This window comes from Netta rufina (assembly GCF_964035555.1).
Source record: "Netta rufina genome assembly, chromosome: 1".
Lineage (NCBI taxonomy): Eukaryota > Metazoa > Chordata > Aves > Anseriformes > Anatidae > Netta > Netta rufina.
In genome coordinates this window covers 16,530,552-16,552,095 of record NC_140123.1, presented here as the reverse complement: position 1 = coordinate 16,552,095, position 21,544 = coordinate 16,530,552, and the positions used below count along the sequence as shown (strand labels likewise).

Below are 21,544 nucleotides of genomic sequence, written 5' to 3'. Positions count from 1 at the left end.
GATATGCAGTTAGTGCATCCTGATGTGTAATTCTGCTCTGGATCTGTAATTTAACACTTTGTTTCCTCATCACTGCAGCATACATCTGGGGACAGACAATTCACCTGGGGTACTATTTACTGGGCTTGTCACCTCTGGCCCGACAGTGGCAGACTACTTAATTCGATTCTGATTGCTTCAGCCCTTCTCAAGCAGCCATGATCCTCCTATTCACCTCCAGCTTCTCACTTTCTCTTCTTCTGATGATTTAGCAAACAAACCAGCCCACAGTGCCTCCAAAGGAAATAAAACACTTGAGCCTGAGTACATTTTCTGCTCCTTATTTATTTTAAACTATGACAAATGGACAAATTCCAGCACAAAAGAGGAAGGGCTAACAAAGCATACGGCTTATCTCTTCACAGTGACTGAGCTGAGTGATAATCTATGTGCATTCAGACATAGAGGATGTGCTTGGACACACATTATTAGTATGTCTGCCTGCCTGCCTGCCTGACATCCCACCTCTCCAAGATGCATACTAGTTTCTGTGTTTCCCCATTTGTTGCATGGAATAATAGTATCTAGCAGAAACCAGAGATTAAATCTGTTTACTCCAGACATTTTTACCATATAGTTGATATATTTTTAAAATTATACAGAATTCAGTTTACTGTAAATTTAGTTATTTAATCATAGTAAACTATATGGTAGCAAACATTGCCAGCACTTACCTTCCGGGGGCCTGTGTTTTTCAGCTCAAAGACATCCATCGTATAGTTGACTCTGCGACCATAGTGGTCAAACTGAACATTTCCTGTCAATCCTTGTATTCGAACCTAAAAATTGAAGAAAAAGTATTGAGAATATAAAGATTTATAACCATAACAACACTACTACAGAAGAATGAGGCATTATAAAGCCAAAATGTTGGCTACTTTTCCTTTGTACTCTCTTTTACTGATGAACCATTCTCAAAATAGGTGTAGGTATGCCAGTGTCTATGCGCTAACAAAGACAGACAGTGGACCTTCTCTTCTTCCATGATGTTTTCAACACTTTTCAGCTGCAGGTTCTAAGGAGAAGGTTATTTTTTACCATTCTCATCATCACTGAAGAATATTCTGGATCATGTAAAATAAATGTAAAAGATCTTTGGCCTGAACTTATACACCTTTTTTAACTCACACTCTGCTGGTGGATTAAATGTATAAACCGAGTATGTGTTGCTCATCAAGGTAACTGTGAAAACACAACAAAGCAATTCACTGTCACAGAAGATGGGTGAGATACACAGGGCTTGAAAGGAGTGTTTCCCAAGCCGCACAGTGGCGAAGGACAGACACAAAGCCATAAGACGGCTGTGGCACTTTTCCATCACCTGTCTCAGAGCTGAAAACAGAACTTGTATTTTCTTTCATCTCTTTTCTGCTTCACCCAGACTGGGGCCCTCATCCCAAAGAAGCCATGGTCATATTGCTGCTGGCTTCAGTTGTATCAGGATCCAGCCATGCAAGAAGTATCTTTGGCAAGACTTGGAGGGTCACGCTGTCCAACCTAGTACAGAAGCCTGACTTCGTGCTTCTCACAATTGTTACAGATCTGTGCATCTGCACAGAATATGCAAAGCACAAAAAATGCCTTACTTATCTTCCTAACAATTAGGATGTGGATTTAAAACACTTACTCTTTTCCTTTGACCATTTGTATCTGTGTTTATTTTTCTCCAGGACTGAAACATTGGCTTCCAGGCACAGAGCTGCCATCTCTGTCAGCAGTCACTTCTCAACAGTTTCTCCTGAGCAGAGTCTGCTCATTTGCAAAGATTTAAATTCAACTGCAGGATTTTTATTTTCTTACTGTCCCATTCAAATGAAAGTCTAATCATCTTGACAGAGATCTGGAACTTTCTAGGCATCCATATTCATCAGGAATTCAAAATCTTGACATCAGTGAACAATGGCTCTGGGTGATGTCTTTTTAAAGAAAAAAACACTACCTTTCCCTGGAAGAATTCTACATTTATTCAAACTGTCAGAAGAATATTAGAAAGTTTATATTAGGTAGAAAAACCTTTTTCCTCAAATGACAGTATCTGCATACCCAGGTTATATGCAAAAAGCAACAGATGAGCTCAACATCTCAGTGGTGGAAGTCCCAGCTATTTTAATAGAAGTACTAGTGGTTTCCAATAATAGTAGTTCCACTCTGCCTTCATTCCAAATTATAAAGCAAAATGTCCAGAACAGTCCTAGCTGTTTCCAAATGGCAGCTTACATGTAAATTCCCCCTCTCCCATAACCTTGAGTATAAGATCTTCTGAATCATATAGCGTACAACTAGTATCTAATATTCACAAACAATGCTGCAATAAAGCCTACCCTTACCTGTTTTAATGTCCTCTCCATATCAATTCCTTGACCCCATGGGGCAGCAGGGTTAGCAAGACAATCACCAGCATTTCCTCTTCTTGAAATATCAATTTTCTGTCTTCTAAGATTACGGAAAGTTTCAGCCATCACAAGTACTCCATCATATGTTAATGCAGATGTATACTAAATGGATGAAGAAACACACTGCTTTAGAGTTGGTAGATCTTTATGAAAATCATCTGTTCTCAGTTATTTCTAGCTAGGCATTACACAGCAGTTTGTACATTTTCATTCAGAAACTCTTCTCAAAACCAAAAGCAATTTTGTCTGAGGAATGAATGTAGGATTGAGAAGAGTACATTAGAGTAGTTCAAATTTTAGGACTGTATTTCATAAGGGCATAGAAACCTGCCTCTGAAGTATTATCAGAAGAAACAAATTAAATTGAAGATAGTCACTTCTCAAACTTTTTTTTCCATTTGTCTTATCCATTGGGAAATAGCCTCATGCACCCACCTAACTTACTAAAAAAAAAAAAAAAAAAAAAAAAAAAAGTGACTCACTGAAAAAGATAGATAAATGAGCAGAAATACAAGCTATTGTAATTGTTAAGAATGATCAAAAGTATGTTCTTCAAACCTGTGTTGGCCCTCTGAACAACACAAGGTACTGAAGAATAAATGGGTCTCAGAAGGTCATCTAAGACAGTTTGTGTTTCTACACTACTGTAACTACTTTAGGTAGAGAGCATGACAAATTAAATGTGTAGAGCAAGTCTTTAGCAGATGTTAGCTTGGAGCCACATAAACAACGGGGCATTTTCTCAGCCTGGTCCTCTGATGAATTTACTGCATGTGGATTATCAATAGCAACCCCAAGGCTGCTACTGATATACCATGTAGCTCAGTCTCAAGTAGGTATGATATGTATTAGCACATATAATAACAGAGCTATTTTGATGAAGTCATATTTATAACTATGCTTTGATTTGCCTGCCAAGAAAATTGTAGACGATAGAAATTTCTTGTTATCCATCTGTGAGGGATTAGGTTAGAGGAACACTGGGATGTAATTGGACTGTAAGATCATGACTGAAAGTGATGACTACAGTAGGTTTTGAGGTGGATAGAATTTCTACAGGAAATTCAAAATTAAAATTTAAGGGTAGTAAATTTACAATTGTGGTTACATCTCATATACAGAAGAGTTCATCTGTTGGGAAAGCTCTGCATTCTGAATCCAGATAATTAGACTAATTCATGTAAAATTGGTTGAAATTAAGTTGTCAGTTAAGTGTTTGACCTTTAGTTCCTGTCAGTAAAGAGGTGATTTGGAGAATAACTGACAAAGGATATTAAAGCACATCAGCGAAATGTGTTGTAGCTTGTATTTCTATCATAGTCACAAGGACAGGCATTATTAGTTGCCAGTAACAGTATGATCAGCTGCATTCTCCTGTGCCTAAATATTACGGTCTTTACTCATTTATTCAGCAATGTTAATCAGAAATTAAAAACACTTGAGTGATATCATTGGTAGTGCTTCAGACCATCCAGTACCTTTGGTGGGGTCTCAGATCCTGGGTATTCTCTCTGGTCTAGCTTCTTCCAGCGCTGCATCAGTTTAGTTACCATTGGTGTACTGAAATCTACCAGCTGAAATCCAGTCACATTAGCTCCTCCATGCATAAACCTCTCCAGAGAAATATCTTTGAATCCCTAGAAAATCAGTTTAAGAATTTGTTTGCTCTCACACACCACTCTGGGTCCAATCTGTTCTAGATCAGCAAGGTGGCATAAAGAAATGTTCAAAGAAGGTGGCAACAGCAGGTTTCCATTAGAAGTTAAGACTTAAAATCAGAGAATAATGCTGAAACTTTGTTCATACTTTCCATTTGTGTTACAAAGAATGAAACAAAACCAAGAAATTCAATTCTGAAAAATGCCTACAGAATATTAAATCCTTAATCCAATTTACACTGAAGTTGGCAGATTTTAATGAGCACTGTATTAGTGCTTGATCCATCCTGCTACTTTGCATGTTTGCAAAGCGAACAACACTGTTGTGTAAATATATTTATTCTGGGATGTATTGGTTAGGCTGAAATTACCTGAGTTACACAAGTTATGAGATAATATAATAGATATTAGGATGTAGAGAGAGCACATGAGGGTCTCATCATTAGCACAAGGAAAACAGTATCAGAATCACCTTTTTGTGAAACATGGTGGTGATAGCTCTCAGATCTGATACACATTTAAAGTCTGGAGTGACCCCCAACATGGAATGAAAAAAAATAAAGTACATAGACTTCCTGACTTATGGTTTTAAGGCTAATTTGTCCCAGTATACAGACAAATCCTTTAGTAAAATTTGCCTTTAGAGACGTATCTGAACTTCAAGAAACTGCATAAGGAAAACTGCTAAAGATGCTAAGAAACAAACATGAATTTTTGTGCTCCTTTTCTATCTGCTAGACTTAATGGCATCTCAAAGTAATCTTTTTGTTTTCTTAAATTCCTGTGATCAGCATTTAGCAGAGGAAACAGAAGTGTATTATTACACTTGATTTAAAGTATAAAACTGAGGAAAAAAAAAATAAAAGTGAGGTACTGACCCAATGCCCCAGATCAAAAAAAAAAAAAAGTCCAAGACAGAGATTTGATTCATGTCCTAAAGGAAACTGACAGTGAATATGAAAGGTGACATATCAGGGAATCCTATTACACATGTTATTGAACAGCCAGTAGACAGCAACATGTGTCAATGCAGAAGTAGATGTGACTGTCTCCACCATATACCCTACTGCCTACAGCAGCCACTTTGCATGGGAAAGGTTACTTGGAGAATTATAAATTTTGAATGTTGAAAACCTTATTTGTAAGATCTTAAGTGAATAGGGTCATTCTCATTTCAAAAGCCTGAGGTCTTAAAAATAATCTGAAATTATCTTAAGTTAAGGTACTAGTACAGCAAAACACAATAACATATTTCAAGCCAACTAAAATTCCTTGAGGGAGAGTAAAAAGTAAAAAGAGAGTAAAATACATTAGACTCAGCTCTACATTCACCGTGCTTGGCCAGGAAGGTATTTCGGCCTGAAAAATGGGCTATTTAAAACATAAAATATTGCACTTACTCTTCCTTTGCCCTCTTCTAAACATTGTGTAAATGTGCTGTTTAGACTTAGAGTCAAAATATGAATTGGTAATTTGACTGGAAGTAGCTGATTTTATAACAAAATGAATTTCCCCTAGAGAATATAGAAAAGTTACTTTAAGAATTATTGTCCTACTAATATTAAAAAGATGAGTCTAAAATGATAGCATAGGTCTGTAAAGGCGTCTAATTCAGTCACAAAATACACTTAGCAGTCCTTTATGCTACACTGATTTTGATAAGATTTAAGAGGATAATATTGAGTCTTTCTTGTACAGATGGCAGAAACAACAGGACCAAGTTCTTTAATGCTCTGTAAGGAATGAATTATGCACAACTGTATATTAGTGACAAATGGCAGATATTTTATGAAATGCTGTAACTCCAAAGCAAAACTAAGTGCTTCACTTACCTAGCAGGGGTATAATTCTAGAAAAAGATCTTACCAGGTTGGCAACAATGTAATGGTATCCTTTAACATGCTTTCCCACGCTCACAATCTGCAGCAGAGAAAGAGAAAGAAAGAAAGAAAAAAAAAAAAAAAAAAAAAAAAGAGACAGTCATACTGTTTTGTCTAGAAATGCATTTTCACAGCCATATAGATATAAATTTCGAAATATATAAAATCAGCAATATAATGTTGAGAGTCTTTCTCCAATAATGTAGCTATAACTTTCCAGGTGTTTAACCATGGGAAAAAGTTAAAATGAAAGTGAAGAAAGTAATGAACTGGTAATCTGAGTGCCTTCCACACGATTGAAAATGTTACTGTTGTATACTATTTCATCAAGTATGGCAATTACCTACGGGATACAAATTCAGAAGCAGGAGGTCACACATTAACTAGAAAGCCTAACTGCTAATGTACCTTTTCATTTCAAATGAGTGCAGTGTTTATGAATCAAACTAGGTTTTCGGCTCTTGGGATTAAAGCTGTCTGCCCTTGAGGTGGTCAAGTACTACAAGTGTTATTTAGTTCTTAGCGATATGCTAAAGATATTGGGGCTTGGCATGATCAAGGACAGAGCAAGAACAGGCAGCCATGCTCCCTGCTGTGAAAGCCCCTTGTCTGTAGCTGCAAGGGCCTTCTGGTGACACACAGAGGTGAGAGGGGAACCTTGGCATTTGCTCCCAGGAGGAAGCCACATGCTACCCTTGAGCATTTAATCAACGTATAACATCAAGTGATGCAGACAGGGAACACTCCTTATGTGCAAGTGCTACAGTCCTGATATGGAAAGATCAAGAACAGGGGTTAGACAAAAAATATGCCAACCCACAGTGAATTCAAGGGTTTTCAATGATTAACCACTCACTTAAAAAAAATCTGCTTGCAGTCCAAAGATTTTTTTTTTCTTCTCACGCATTCATCCCCACAAATCATTTTAACTTCCTTCTAAATGAATAAACAAGATACAGGCAAAAGTTTTCCATGTGGTGATGGCTACTTAATAAATAACAGGAAAACTATGGATCTGTCTCCTTTTGTGCTTTGAAAATCCTAAATCTAGATTCTGTTCTGAAGAGTTGGCAGCTTCTTGCCTTCATGGACCATGTCCCATGTTGGAAAGACAGAACATTCACGAAGACTGGCAGACCCTTTCAACAGTGCAGAATGAAATAGATAGCATCAGAGTTTGGAGATGAGACATGAGCTGCTGAAAGACTAAATGATTTGGCCAAAGACACCCAGGGATCCAAGACCTGTATTAACACTTGGAAATGCTTGATTTCCAACTCTGTTGTTGTTCCAGTAAGTCAATCTGCTTCTGCAGAGAGTGGAAGGGAAATTCCAAGTAAAGTGGCATAAGCATCTTGTCAGAACTGTGTTAATTTTATTGTTTTAAAGCAATAAAGTGAATAAACAATGTCTGCTATCATTTTATTCTGCTTTCTTCCCAACCTCAATCACTTTTTTTTTTTTTTCAGTCTGTAGCTAAAATGATCAGATTTAAAAAGCAAAACATAACAAAAACAAACAAAAAACCCCACCCCAACAACAACAAAAAAGCTTCCCCAGATTGTCCAGATTGTCAGTCCTTCTTATAAAAAAAAATGTTTATTTTGGACCCAGTCAGATTGCCATTAAGATCTGTAATTAAATATCATTGCAACCATTTTATTGGGGAAGGGGACAAGAAGGAGATATCACACCCTTCTGTATTGCGTACTCAAGACATGTGAGGTGGGTGCTGTCAAATCTTTTTTTTTGTTTTTTCTTTTTTTTTTTTTTTTCACTGTATACAAAGAGTTCAAATCCCTGCTGGCACAAGGAGGGATTTGAATGGCTTCCTATGGCTTCCTTAGAGATGGAATCTCTGACACCTATAGTGTTTTTACATCTGTACTGCTTCCACTATCCATGGTAATGAAAATGTATTTGCATCCCTACTACAGGGAAAATGATAGAGATTAAAACTCAAATTTTGAACACCTACAGCATCACAGTTTGAATGTAAGTGGGCTGACATGATTTAAAATGAACATGATATGATAACTGTGGGCCTCATCCTCAGCTTGCACAAATCACTGCAGCTCCCTTTGAGCTCTTGGGAGTTGACATTGCTTTGGCAATTAACACCCTTTGTGATCTGTTCCCTGGTTTGGTTTCATAACACAAACTGTGATAATAGTTGCAGTGTTTCAGTCAAATAAACAAGCACAAGATCATCCTGCAACTGTTGAGGTACATCAGATACATGTCCCTAGTTGTCACGTAGTCAAAATGATTAAATACTGCACATGATTAAATGGATTTGCTTCTGTGCTTGTTCCGAGAAATGACTGTAGAATTCACAGATTTAATGTGAACAAAACAGAATATTTGTGAAAAAACATCATATATTTTTTCAGTGTATTCTCTCAATGCTTGTCTCTAAGGGTGGGTAATAAAGGTACACATCTATGTATCATCTAGTTGTCTGCACTTCCTTTAAAGTCAGTAGAAAAAGCAGGAACTTTGAGGAAATGATTCATCTTATCCTAAAGTACATGTCTAAAATTAATTAGACAGCTTGTGCCCTGAAAGTGCTTATTTTTCTCCACTGACTAGAAGAAGAGTTGATGATGATTAACTCTGATGTAGACACCTACATTTTATATCCTTAATGCTAACTGAGACAAATTTTACCCCAAGAACGTTGATCATGCAAATAGAGAAAAGAAATGATGTGATATGGCTTGCATTTTCTACAAAGATTAAATACAGTTCTGATTTTGAATCTGAAAATGTTTATGGTTATTGAGCACATATAATTTGCAAACCAGGAATTGCTAATGATTTAGGGGAAAAGTGCCTGTTTAGTGAAAACAGCTTTCTGTGAGCATCTCATAGTTCTGAATATCCAAAATTTATGTAGTCACCTTTTTCTCTTGAATACTTAAAGGTGCAGCTTATGATCTATAAAATAGGATGTGAATCCTCACTATCTGATGAACTGCTTTTCTTTCTGATGTGCCACTGCACTGAGATAAATTCAGACAACGAACTTAAGTCCTTTATAACATGAAAAGGTACTTCTAGAGGAGCTCCCCAACCTCTAACATTTTCTTTCTCTATTCTTTACTAGCAGTGACTGGAGTCTTTTATTGAGATGAGACCTCAACCATACCATACATATGATAGTAGGTATTGCCCAGAGCCACAAACTGAACAGATGAGTGCCAGTGAGTGAGGGAAGAATATTTTTCTTCTGTGGCAGAGAAGAGAAGTTAGGTAAAAGAACCAGAGAATCTGCTCTGAAAGGGAAAAAGAGGACTGGGATTTTGATAGATGTGTGTTCCATAAATCTTTTGCTACAGAAGTTCATTAAGTCTGGGGACACCTTAAAACACCACGTGCCTCCTCATACACTTCTGAATTCATAACCAAAAGGCCAAGTTCTGTAGCAATACAGAGAGAGGGCAAAGCTGCATTGTCTAACATCTCCATTAGCAAGAATCAAAGTCCATAAGACAGGATGTGTACAGCAGAAGTCCTTGTGCTACTGTGTGGGCCTCCATAGCAAGCACAGTTCAGGGTTTTACTCTGGACTCTCCAACCTGCTCCCTGGACTGAACTCACAATGGGAACTGGTGCACAGCCAGGGTGTTTTTAGGCACCTTCTCATTTGGCATCACCCAAAAGAAAACATATGAATATATTTAGAGGCCTCCCTTGATGTGATACACAGTACAATAAATGACCACAATTAGGAGATTAACTTCAAAAAGCATGTTCCTGATGCAAACTAAGATGCTCGGTGTGCCTGTGGGTGCCACCCTCCTAGAAAAGCCCCGAGCACCTGTTGGCAGGTGGCAAATGCACATACAGAATGAGGCTGAGCTGCAAGAACCATCTTCATTTCAAAAGGGAGGTCCTGAAGAGAGGGTGACACAGCCACAGGTACCTATGGTGGCCCTGCCAAGGGAGCGGTAGGTTTGGCTCAGCTCTCCACCCCAACAGGCCACAGAGCCTGCAGCAGGGCCATGCCCCAAAGATGGGTCACATAAGCAGTGATACTCCATGAAAGTGATGATGCTGCATGTGAGGGGGGACCCTATGCATGGCCTTTGCATTAGCTTAGGATGCTTTGATTCAAAACTGCACAGTGCCAGAAACCTGAGCAATTAGGACCAGATCCATTTTTTTCCCATCATATAATACTTCACTTAAATCTTCTAAATATTCACTTTTGCTTTATATTCCTACTCTGACTTCTTAACACCACATACACATTACACCTGGCTTTTGTTGTGGTGAGAGTTTAAGGTGACTTCATCTCCTCCATGGTGATTTGGGGAAGTAAACGTTGGGAAGGGTGAACTGTATTTTGATGCCTTTGGGGAAGAATGAGTGCAGGGGAAAGGATGATGTGCTGAGTTTTGTGTATTGATTTGCATGTTTTAGTTCAATGACCAAGGTGGCCAGCACCTAGAATTGGAGCTCTTTTAAACTCACTTTAGAACTGAAGAAATTATTAAATAATCAACACTGTTCTGAAGAAGAATGAATAAGAAAACACAATATGCTCTCCAAATTATCGTTAACGTGAAAAACAACAAAAGTGAATGTACTATCCAATACTCATGCTATTATTGAGTCCTTTGTTTCAGAAAATGTGGCAGCACAGAATCAAAGTGAAATACTCAGGCCATAAACATATCAAGGTTGTTTAAGAATCTAATGCAACTTTTTTTTTTCTTTTTTCCAAAGTTTATTGTGTATGTGAGTGTATGTAAATCCACAAAAAGGTGGACTTTATAGTTAGATATTTATATTTAAATATATATATATGTGAATCACATTAGGCTCTATTGAAAAGCATTCACATTATTAAATGCATTTACATATAAGAATCTGTAAGGAACAGGACATGAGGAGAATTTCAAGTCTATTATACTATTTAATCTATTATACTGCAATTAAGAAAAAGCCTTATTCTCACGTCATCGATGTCTAGTGCTAATCAAAAGTAGCTAGAATTATACTGTTGACTTTAAATTGCCATAAAAGCAGAGCCAAGGAGATTTGAAACAAACTCAGTCTTTACACACAACTCTGAACTTTTTGACTTTATTAGACAACAGCATTCTTTCTATTTAGCTGAACAATGTCCTGGTCTGGAAAATTCAGGAACTATTCTATTATCAAAAAGAAGAGCTACCATTGTCTGCTTTGACTCTCTCTCTCTCTCTCTTTTCCCCATGACTGGCAAGTCCATGAATTTCCATAAAACAATTTCCAGACTTACATCAGTGTCTAAGCAGCGAATCAGGCCCCAAGTCATCCTTGTCTCTTTACTGCTATGAAATTGATGTTGTATATAACTACTTTTAAAAGAATGCTTAACTTCTGTAGCATGAAATATCCCTCATTATGATTTTCATCAGATGAAGGTCACTAAAGCTGAAGTGAAAAGAACTTATTTTCAGTTAAATCTCTTCAAAGGATGATAGCTGCCCATTAGCAAAGGGACTTTAACAAAAGTTCTCCTCTTTGGTTTTGTCTCACAATCTGCTACCTTAAGAAAAAGAACACATGCAATAAAATTAAGTCTGTCTAACACAATATAAAAAGTGTGGGGACTTGTTAAAGACAGAAGATTGAGACTTGACCTGAAATACTGTGGCAGAAATGGTGAAGATATAAACCATGACTGCAATGGGATTTTATACGATATCTGAAGCAAGGATAAACTTTTTATAAAGCCATAAAAAAAAGTAATTGAAAAATAAGCTTAATTTTAACAGCTAGTGCTCACAAAAGGGTGCTAGTGTTGGGGAGAGTGTGGACTGTTAACAGCCTACAATCAAAAGAGAGGATGTAGAAGAAGGCAGCATACATAGCAGAGGTGTCTCCTTACAAATTGTCACGTCCCTTTCTGCACTGTGCAGCAGCACGAGCCCTGCATAGCACAGGCGGCCGCTGGGGAATGAAGCCTGGAGAGGTGGCTCAGGGGCCAGTAGCCAGTGCCCGGAACATGGCTGCTTGCTTTTCTGCTGCTGAAGTTGCTTCCATTCAAAGCCTATTCCTACAATAGGCTCTCCCAGAGGTAAATGGGATGTGCAGGCTTGCAGGGATGAAGGAGGCAAGGAGAGAGGAAGGATTTAAGATGAAGGTCACTTTATGAATCCCCCAAACCATTTGTATTCATCCTTTGCCTTCTATTGCCTATTTGTTCTTTCAGTAACTGAAATAAGCTATTTCTTGGGTCCAAACCTCATCAGTTTGTGGTGCAATGACAAAATATGTTTGTATTACTGTACGGTGTGGGACTATTACTGTGCAAGATCCCAGCTGCTTCATAGAAAATGAATGTCTTTGAGGAGCCCCTGCTGACTGCATGGGGTGAGGAAGATGCTGGTGGCAGTGCTGGCAGCTGGCTGCTTTGAGTAGAAGAGCTATCAGTTTGCACTGACATCACAGGGTTGCATACAAGCAGCTCTGTAGACCTCCAGGGAAAAAAAGCAAACAAAGAGGGACAGGACTGGTGAGGAAAAAGCACTTTATGAATCTCTGAGATTCATGAAGTTCAATCCCTTTGGACTAAGGAGACATATACAGAATGCTGCTGCTATGGCCCTGAAGCAGCCTCAGTCCAATGCTGCTGCTGCTGCTGGCCCAAACTGCACTGTGCTGTGCATGTACCAAAGTCTTTGGCCAATGATCTGCTTCTGTGGTCCTGTGTGAGCAGAAGTAGCCTATATTTTGTTCAGGTAAATCAAAAGGATAAACAGGAAGTGTGGAGATGTTAAGAGACTAGACAAGTCCATGGCATTTCTGACTCAAAGGATAAAGAATTCCTCATCATGGAACTAAATTACGTGTAAAAGCAATGCAGATCTCTTAATAACTACTTGCCTGTGTTGTGTTAGTGATCCTCTGTGCTCATGTGTTGCTGTGCTCATGAAAACCAGAAAAAACAGAGGAAGTTGTAGAGGGATAATTGAGTTAATATTCTGCTGAATCCATTAGCACATAATTTCTGCCTTTCTGTAAGTATCACGTTTTAATTTATTTTTTTATTATTCACAATTAATTATGCCAATTTTCTAAATATCATTTGTAAAAATGTCATTTGCTATCTTCAGTTAGCAGACACACTGGAAATTAAGAAAAAATAGATTTTTAAAAACAGCAAAACTGAAAACTCGATCCCAAAATTGAAAACTCGATCGATATAGAGAACTTCAGCAGTCAAACATTGCTTTTTCAGGTTTAACATGCCATTGGCAAAATATTACAGTCAGACCAAGGAGTGGAATATGTCTGCTTCTGTATTTCTCTCCACTCACACATTTATTTACTTTCATTTTGCCAGTAATAATAATCATCAATTGTTGCAGTGACAGCCTGCTCTATTTTACTCATCAGAAAGATTTGTTTTTGAGTGCTAACACTTACACAGTACTTTTTGGCTACATACCTCAAGGCTCTTTAAGGCAAGGTAAGCTGAGGATCAGTGATGTCAAACAATACATTGAAAATCAGAGTTAGTTAGACAGCTATGAACAGAGTCCAAGGTACTGTACAGCTACTTCCCTGTCATGCTTGTTAATACTGTGCTATTAGATGCTATTAATTAGAGTTTACTGATTTGTAATTCTCACAAGATTAACAATACCAATAATATGCTATGTGACAACTTTACACCTGTTTTTAATTTTTAATATTACAAAACACAATAAACTTTCTTTTTATTACTATGTATAAATTCAGCTGTGTACATTGAAGCATTAAACACATGCCAGATGCTGCATAGCAGTTTTCACCTCTATGTTGAGGCAAATACAGCCCTGGATGAGCAGAGAGTCTTGATTTTGCTGATACAGAGTGCTGACACAGCAGAGAGAAGTGGTGCCCATCTACTGGGAAATATCCCATTTAGTTTTTATGGGGGGAGGCAGAGCAGAAAATAAAGAGTGAAATCAGGCTGTCTGGCAGAGCAGGAGCCAGACTGATGATCTCTGACAGCAAAACTCAATCACTATGCAAAATTCAGAAGATGCTGCTCACTGTGGACACCTTGGAAGACTTTTAACGCATGGAGTGCTGAGGTGTGAACTTTGTGGGATGGAGACTGGTGGAAGAGGATGAAGCTGAGATAAACAGAAGAAAGGAAAAGGAAATTCCTTGTTGTTGTTGCAGAAATATTTTTTTTTTTCTTTTGCTGAATCAAGTCCTGTACACGGCTATGTGCATATGTTTATGTATGTGCCTTTAATGAGTACAGATACAGAAACACTGGAAATACTACTGAACATGAAAAAAGCCTGGGAAAACATGTTAGGGATAGGAACATTATTTTATTTTATTTTATTTTATTTTATTTTATTTTATTTTATTTTATTTTATTTTATTTTATTTTATTTTATTTTGAATAAAGTAGAAATAGAGGTGTTAAGCAAATGCAATTACAGTTAGCATGTGCTCTTCCTTTTACTTTGCCAGGCTCTGCATGAAGGTCATCCTACAGACACGGTTAAATTCAGTTCCTAGTTCTTTATCTTCACCATGAGGTAGTCAAACACTGGAACAAGACACAGAGAGGCTCTGAGACCTCTATCCTTGGAAGTGTTCAAAATTCCAAAAAAATGTCCTGAGTAACTGATCTAAGCCCCCTTGAAAAAAGGGTTAGTCCATATGACCTTCAGAGATCTCTTCCATCCCCAATCATTCTGTTGTTCTATGACTGTTCATAAAATAAGTCTCTTCACATCAGTACTTCACAGTCTATATTGCAAAAACAGATCCTAAATCTGCCTAAAACACATCTCAGAGCTGTAAGACTCCAGTCTTGTTCCTGGTACTTTATTTGTTCTGTGGTATTTAATATATGCTGACAGAGAGAAGTCTGGCAGAAAAATAAATGGGGAACCATAAATTTCAACTTCAGTATTTGTGTTTCTGAAAATTTCCTTATATAATTTATTTTTTAATTTTTAAATTGGATTAACAACAAAAAGAAAAAGCAATGGAAAGCCAACAAAAATAGACTGAAGTATTTATAGTTAACAAAATATCTATCACCATCTAAATGACAGCTTTTCAACTTAATTGTAAAATCCATTTGGAGCACTGACTTCACTGTATATCTGAACACTTTTTTGAGCACTGTACAAACTGTAAGTAATAGCAGTGCGATCAGCTATGGTTGACCAAATGACTGTGTCCTTCTCTAGTAAGTAATATGTGTTATTAGTGTCTGAAAAAGTAAAAAGAACAAATACAATGGTTGAACAAATAACATAAGTTTTCACTGAAATCTTCAAAATGATTTTCTCTGTTATTCTCTAAATCTGACCACAATTTCATCTCTCTATTACACTTCACTCTTGCTTGAAAGTTAGCAAATGAAGAAATAACAAAAGAAATCTATGACATGTATTTACTAAAGGTAAATTAATCCAGATAACTAATATAAGTACATCTTAGAAGAGAGTGACAGGACATTTTTTTGAATGTATTCATTTTGCTATATATTTTTATTCCTGTTTCCTACAGAAGTTATATTTATGCAACGGAGCTGTCTGTGAATCTGCCTATCAATTTTCCAGTAAAATATCTTCTAACGCATTGGGCAATTTCAGTTATATTTAAAAGGAAGGTAATGCCTCTAAAACATCATCTAAGACATCTAATGCATTTAGCCTGGACAGTGCTTATTAGTACTGGCTGCTAGGTGGAAAACAAAGATCCATTTGTTTTTTTTTCTTATCCCTGACGGGATAAGAAATGCCAAGGTACTATGCGTCTTGTCTGACAGGTCACCAGTCAGAACATGGGTACTAGCTGGCTAGCCAAATTTCACATATTTCTTGATTAGCTATAGTAAATGCTATTTCCTGATTGTTCAGTACATTTTTTTGGGGAATATTTTTGTTTATTATGGTGCTGGTGGTAATGATGGTCTAAGAGAAAAACGAAACAACAAACAAACAAAACAAAAAAAAAAAAAGAAAAAAAAGAAAAAGAGGGGTATCAGCCTTCACTTTTTACTGTTCTGACCATTCCAACCATTGCTTCATTCTCCTATTTTTGGATTGCAAAGGAACAAATCAAACAATGAATAAACATCAAACTTTGAAATGGTACCCATTTCATGAGAAAGAGCACTATTCAACTTTATAATTAATTATATTCTGTTTGCATGTCTTTTCCTTCAGCACCTGAAATCAACAAGGGTATAACACACTTTAGATAAAATTCACAAAGAGAAGTACAGAATATATAGATACATACATTCCTTCTATGGAAAGACAGTTATTTTTTTCAGTAGACATGATTGGACCAAAAGTTGTAACAGGGAAAGAGAAGCTGTTAAAATTGATTTTAAGAACGTTATCCACAAAACTAGTGCATGTACACCATTTTTTCTCTGCTAAAGAGGAAAATGTTCTTCAAGGTAAAAAGCAAAATTGCTCCAGTGATGCAAGCCAGTGTCCAAGTTGTGAAATAATGAAAAGTGAACTTGAATCTGCATTTGCAAGAGAGGTAGAGACTTTGGAGTCCCTGATCTACAAGCCAGAATCACTTGGCCAGACTTTACTAGAGGAGCATTCATCCTAAACTGGAACTTGTAGAAGATGTTTGTCCTTTTTGGGTATTAAAATATAGTTCCTATAAATTATCTTTTCTCTGAAGAAAAGCCATACAATGCCTCCCCACTAACACTGGTGGAAGAGATGCTATCTTCTACCAGAAAAATTTAGAAAGAAACAAAATAGGTGAAGTTAGCAAGAGGATATTAAATTCAGCCCTAGCACTGTATCCACCACACTTTCCTACAGTAATGTTACTTATTATGTAGCTAAAAATGCACACCTTTAGTCAAGAGCTCATGCCTCATAGTATGTGAAAGAAGAACACAAGTTAAAGCTGCTCTCAATTTCCAAATACTCTTTCACAGATACTACAAGCCTGACCACAAATGAACTAAAAAGTGGGGATGGTCAGCTAACACATTGAATTAGTCTCCTCTTCTGAGGTTCTTGCATATATAAATGCAATGCTATTGGAACCAGTGATCATAGTTTCTCTGTATTGTGTTATTGGATGGAAAAGAGGTGTCTGGAAAACATATAAAAAGTTAATTAGGAATCTCTAAGGGAAGATATCCCACAGAGTCTGTAATTTCTCATTGTATGAGCAATATTCTTCCTTTCTGGAACATGAAGAACTTGCATGAGGAACACGAGTAAAGGTAAAAAAAACTGTAAAGGTACTAATCTAAATGGTAGTAAACACAAACCTCTCATATGGTGATAATTACAGTACTCATGAACCCAGTTGTTAGAAAATATGACATTTTCTGCTTTGTGGAAAAAAAAAATAAAAATAAGACCATGTAGCATTCTGCACTGCATTTGCATTAACTTCCATATTTTCGTAATTGTCAATCTTGTGCATTAGAAAGAGTAAGATGATTGAGAAATTAAAGGTCTGCCTTCTCATCTGTGTAGTCTTTTCTAGTAGAGTGGAAATGGGTAAGTAAAGAAAATCTTATGGTAAAGATCTTGATGTTTGTGGATTGTCTTTTACAGCCTGAGGTTGCAGAATGATGAGGTCTGCCATAGGAGTACATAGCAGGAGTTTCACTCACAGACAACAAAAAGGTTTTCTTCTTATGGCTGTTGTAAGATACTAAGGACATAGGGTGTTCTTTCACTATCCTTATAAGAAAGTCTGAAAAGGAGCTAATACTATCCTGGTTCACTTAAGTTACAGTAGATTCTTGAGAGTAGGTGGAGATGTACTGACTCACATAGGCTGAAGACTGTCTTATTGATGAAGCAAAGTAACCCTGTGACCCTGCTCAAAGTGGTGCCTTGCTCCAGTGGTGTGTTTAAACAGCGCTTTGAGCTGAGCCAATGCAACTGGCAATAAAGAAACCAAACAAAATGTTTCCATCACCCCCAAATATTTCCACTATCAAGTAGATGCTGTGTGGTTGACCATGGCTAAAACAGAGTATAGCTTTATTGAGAAAACCATCGTGTCATTTTATTATGATGGAAGATCTGAAATCTTTTGAAGGCAATCCAAGTAAATCAGATATAAATACTTGCGGGCAGGTTGAACACATCTCCTGTATTTAACACTGGCCCTGTTACCTCTTTCTAGAATGGAAATCTGACTGATGAATGAAACTCTCTCTGTCCTTACTTCACCCTTAAAATGAGTACAGGTTTGGCCCTTGCCCAAAACATCAGCCTCACTGCAGCAATGTATAAACCTGAAAGGAAGACTTTGTAATGGAAAATGCACACCCTGGTGTGTGCACAGAGACTGGACTTCAGATACATCACTTATTCCAGGAGAACAAGTTTTCCCTGGAGACAAGCCACAAATTTGGAGTGTGAAGGCAGCTTCTATATACACATAATGTGAAAAAATAATGAATATAAATACAAGAGGCAAAAGAAAGATAGAAAATGGTGAGATTAAAGTTGCAGAAGAAATGAAGAAATAGCAAGGGGCTGTTTTCCTCAGCTGAGCAGCTGGGAGAGGAAAATGAGCAGAAGACACCAGGTCATATAAGTGGGAACTAGATATAGAGAGGGGAGCAACGCTCTTTGAACACAGCCAGTGAAAAAGTCTCCAGTCTTCATTTCTTGAGGTCCAGAGTCATGAGAAGTATGAATGTGTATATGTATGGGCAGTCACTTGAGAAGAAACCCACAAGCCCACAAGCCAATTTCTCTCCCTTCATTAGCATAGATTTAAGGGCAAAGTACTTTGAGTTACCGTCTCATTACTGAGATTTAATTACTTTTCCTAAATGTTCTGCAGAACATTTACTTGTACATTGCAAAGTATTACAATAGTCACAACTTAGACTCTCAATTATGGGAGAACTAGGCAGTAAAAAAGTTGAGTTAATTAGAGTCACTGAAGCTTAATCAATTCCTCTGTGTATGCAGGGAAGAGCACTCCAACTTTCAGTCCATTTGTGAGGCCACCCTACCTGTCTGCTACATGTTGTTAAAGCCCTCATACAAAATGAAAAAGTCAGAGGCTGATATTTTAAAACTGTTTTTATTTTGCATTTTCTACATTGGGCCAGATCTTTTTGCCTCACTCCTGTCTTTGGGAGATTGCAAATGCTTTTGTCTCCAAGAAGGTTTATGACTGTTCATCCTTAAGCAGCACTTGACCCCTGAAGGCAAACTGCTTTCATTTTGGAGCCCCAAAACAATGGCTAAGCACAGCACCCCAGGCTTACCCACAGGTGAGCTGGTCTAGGAAGACCAGGACCTCCACACTGGAGAGTAAAGCTACAGGTGACCATGTACTTCACCTAGCCTGGCTACAATACCATTCCTGCCCATGGAGGATGAAGATGAGGCTCCAGGGGTGTTGGAACAATAGAAGAAAATTCACATGACCTGGACAAATTACAGAAACATTCTGAAGTATCTACATTCCAATTTAATTAGATCTAATGTAAATTTATTTATATCAGTAGTCACTACTGAGAAGAGAAGAAGTCCAATAGCTCACATATCAGTTTCTTTCTCTTCATTAGCATAGATTTAAGGGCAAAGGCTTTACATTTATGTTTCAAAAAACACCAGCACAAATACCAAACAGCTAATTTCTTAGGTAAAATTAATCCCATCCAAAATTAGACAGTAACCAGATGAATCACTTCCTAAAAGTGTTTGTATGAATGGCTAAGATACAAGCACGTTGTAAATTGGATGTAACTCCCACCCTTGATTTTCCCACAGTTCAGTTAATGGAAAGAGGACTCAAGCAGCTTTCGGGCTTGTCCTATAGAGCCATCAGCCAAATTCACAATATCTGACTCACCCTGTTGAGGCCAGGCACTGCATTTTTACTACTTGCCATGTTAAGTACCTATTTTAGGCAGGCAAAATCCAGACCTTTATGAAGTCAGAGGAGGTCAAAACATAATCCCATTAAAATCAATATCCAATTCAATTCTGTATGATCTGAACAAAGAGCACAGGTTATGCTCAAAGAGAACTGACTATGTAGAGGCCAATCCAGAAAGAAAATGAGTAGCAGCTCCTGGAAGGAAATAAAATATATGGCTGAGATCAGCGAGATCTGAATGCTTACTAGGTGACTTCGTTTTGTTGTGCAATTGAGTGGATACTCAGTACATACAACTATGTAGGATGGTGGATGTATGCAGAATTTATGGCATAATATAGCATTCTTTTTCTAATTCACATTTGCACACTGTGTAAAAGAAACTACATACACACATACACATGCAAAGCTGAGGGGAAAATTATTTTTCTAAATATATTTTAAAAAATGCCCAAATGGGTGTTCTGTTTTACTACAACATAGGCTGAACTTGAGGACTTCATCATAAACTATAGAAAGCATGTGTTAAAACATAATGGCTTTCACAATAAAAAAAATAGCCAAATGAATGCCTATAGTGATACAGCATCATCTATTCTTCTCTTGGCAACAGTCATAGAAAAAGTCCTTGTTATTGCAGCCATACCATTAATGCTCAGTTTCTCTCTAGCTTCTGTCAGTGAAAGCAAATTTGACATGGATATGTCTATGAGGATTATTTTATGTACTTCTGCATCACAAACTGCGTTTTAAATTTTTGTGACTTCGGTAGCAGACGGATTATGAACGTTTTTACAACAAAATTTCAAAAGTCCCTAACGTGCTAGCCAGGATAAGCAGGGCGGCGGCGGAGGATTCACCACCAGCAGATGGCATCCATTCCCTGCAGCAGCAGGTGCTGAACGCTGCACTTGCAACCTCGTATGTGGGATCATGCGAGGAGCAGCGAGTTAACCCGAAGTTACTTTCCCGTCACTTAGAAAAATGCTCTTTTCAAAGCATTATTTTATTTATTTTTTGCAACATTTATGAGCAATGTAGCAATAGGTTCCTACACCAGTAAAGGTACCATACAGTGCAAAACCATCTGTCTGGACCAGTATTTTCTTTACATTACAGCAGCTTTCCATGAATGGAAGAACCTGACTTTCCTTCCCAGCAAAATAGCACGTTTATTCTACTTTTCTTCGTGTTCGTAAACACTCTGCTAAGGTAATAAAGCTATCAGTTCAAATATATGTAACAATAAGTTTGAAGTATTTTGTAGCTGGAAATACATGCAGTAATGAGTTTAATGAATTTATAGCTAGAAATACATAGTTTTGTGAACTGCAAGTAATATGTAATACTGGATTCATTTATTTATTTATTTTTATTTATTTATTTTTTTTTCTCCTTAAACAAGACCAGTTTCTTTCCCCTGTGAAGGTACAGACTGAGGGCATCATGGTAATGCAGCAACACCGTGTTGTGTTGGTCCACCAGCCCTAAGAGCCTGATGCAAGCTGTATCAGGCAGGGAGCTGCTGGGAAGCCAAGTGTGCAGCTGCCCCAAAGACCTGCCAGCTGGGGAAGGGAGGGCTCACCGTGCTGATGCACTGGCTGTTAGGACAATAACTTTATAGGAAGGCAAACAGTCAGCAAGTGGATGTACAAATGTCAGTCCATGGCAAAAAAAAAAAAACACAAAAGGAACAAGTAGGCAATCTCAT

At 37.5% G+C, this 21,544-nt stretch overlaps 1 protein-coding gene across 3 annotated transcripts in view; it reads right to left on the bottom strand.

Annotated features, from left to right (window-relative positions):
• Positions 1–21,544, bottom strand: part of GRIA4 (glutamate ionotropic receptor AMPA type subunit 4) — a gene marked incomplete at both ends in the record, with an annotated part of 224,588 nt that overhangs the window by 67,569 nt on the left and 135,475 nt on the right. For all 3 annotated transcript variants that reach the window (XM_084306321.1, XM_084306320.1, XM_084306322.1), the window contains 4 exons: positions 714–818; positions 2,367–2,534; positions 3,911–4,069; positions 5,957–6,010. In XM_084306321.1, the coding sequence (XP_084162447.1) occupies positions 714–818; positions 2,367–2,534; positions 3,911–4,069; positions 5,957–6,010 (486 nt within the window). The remainder of the gene's footprint in view (positions 1–713; positions 819–2,366; positions 2,535–3,910; positions 4,070–5,956; positions 6,011–21,544) is intronic.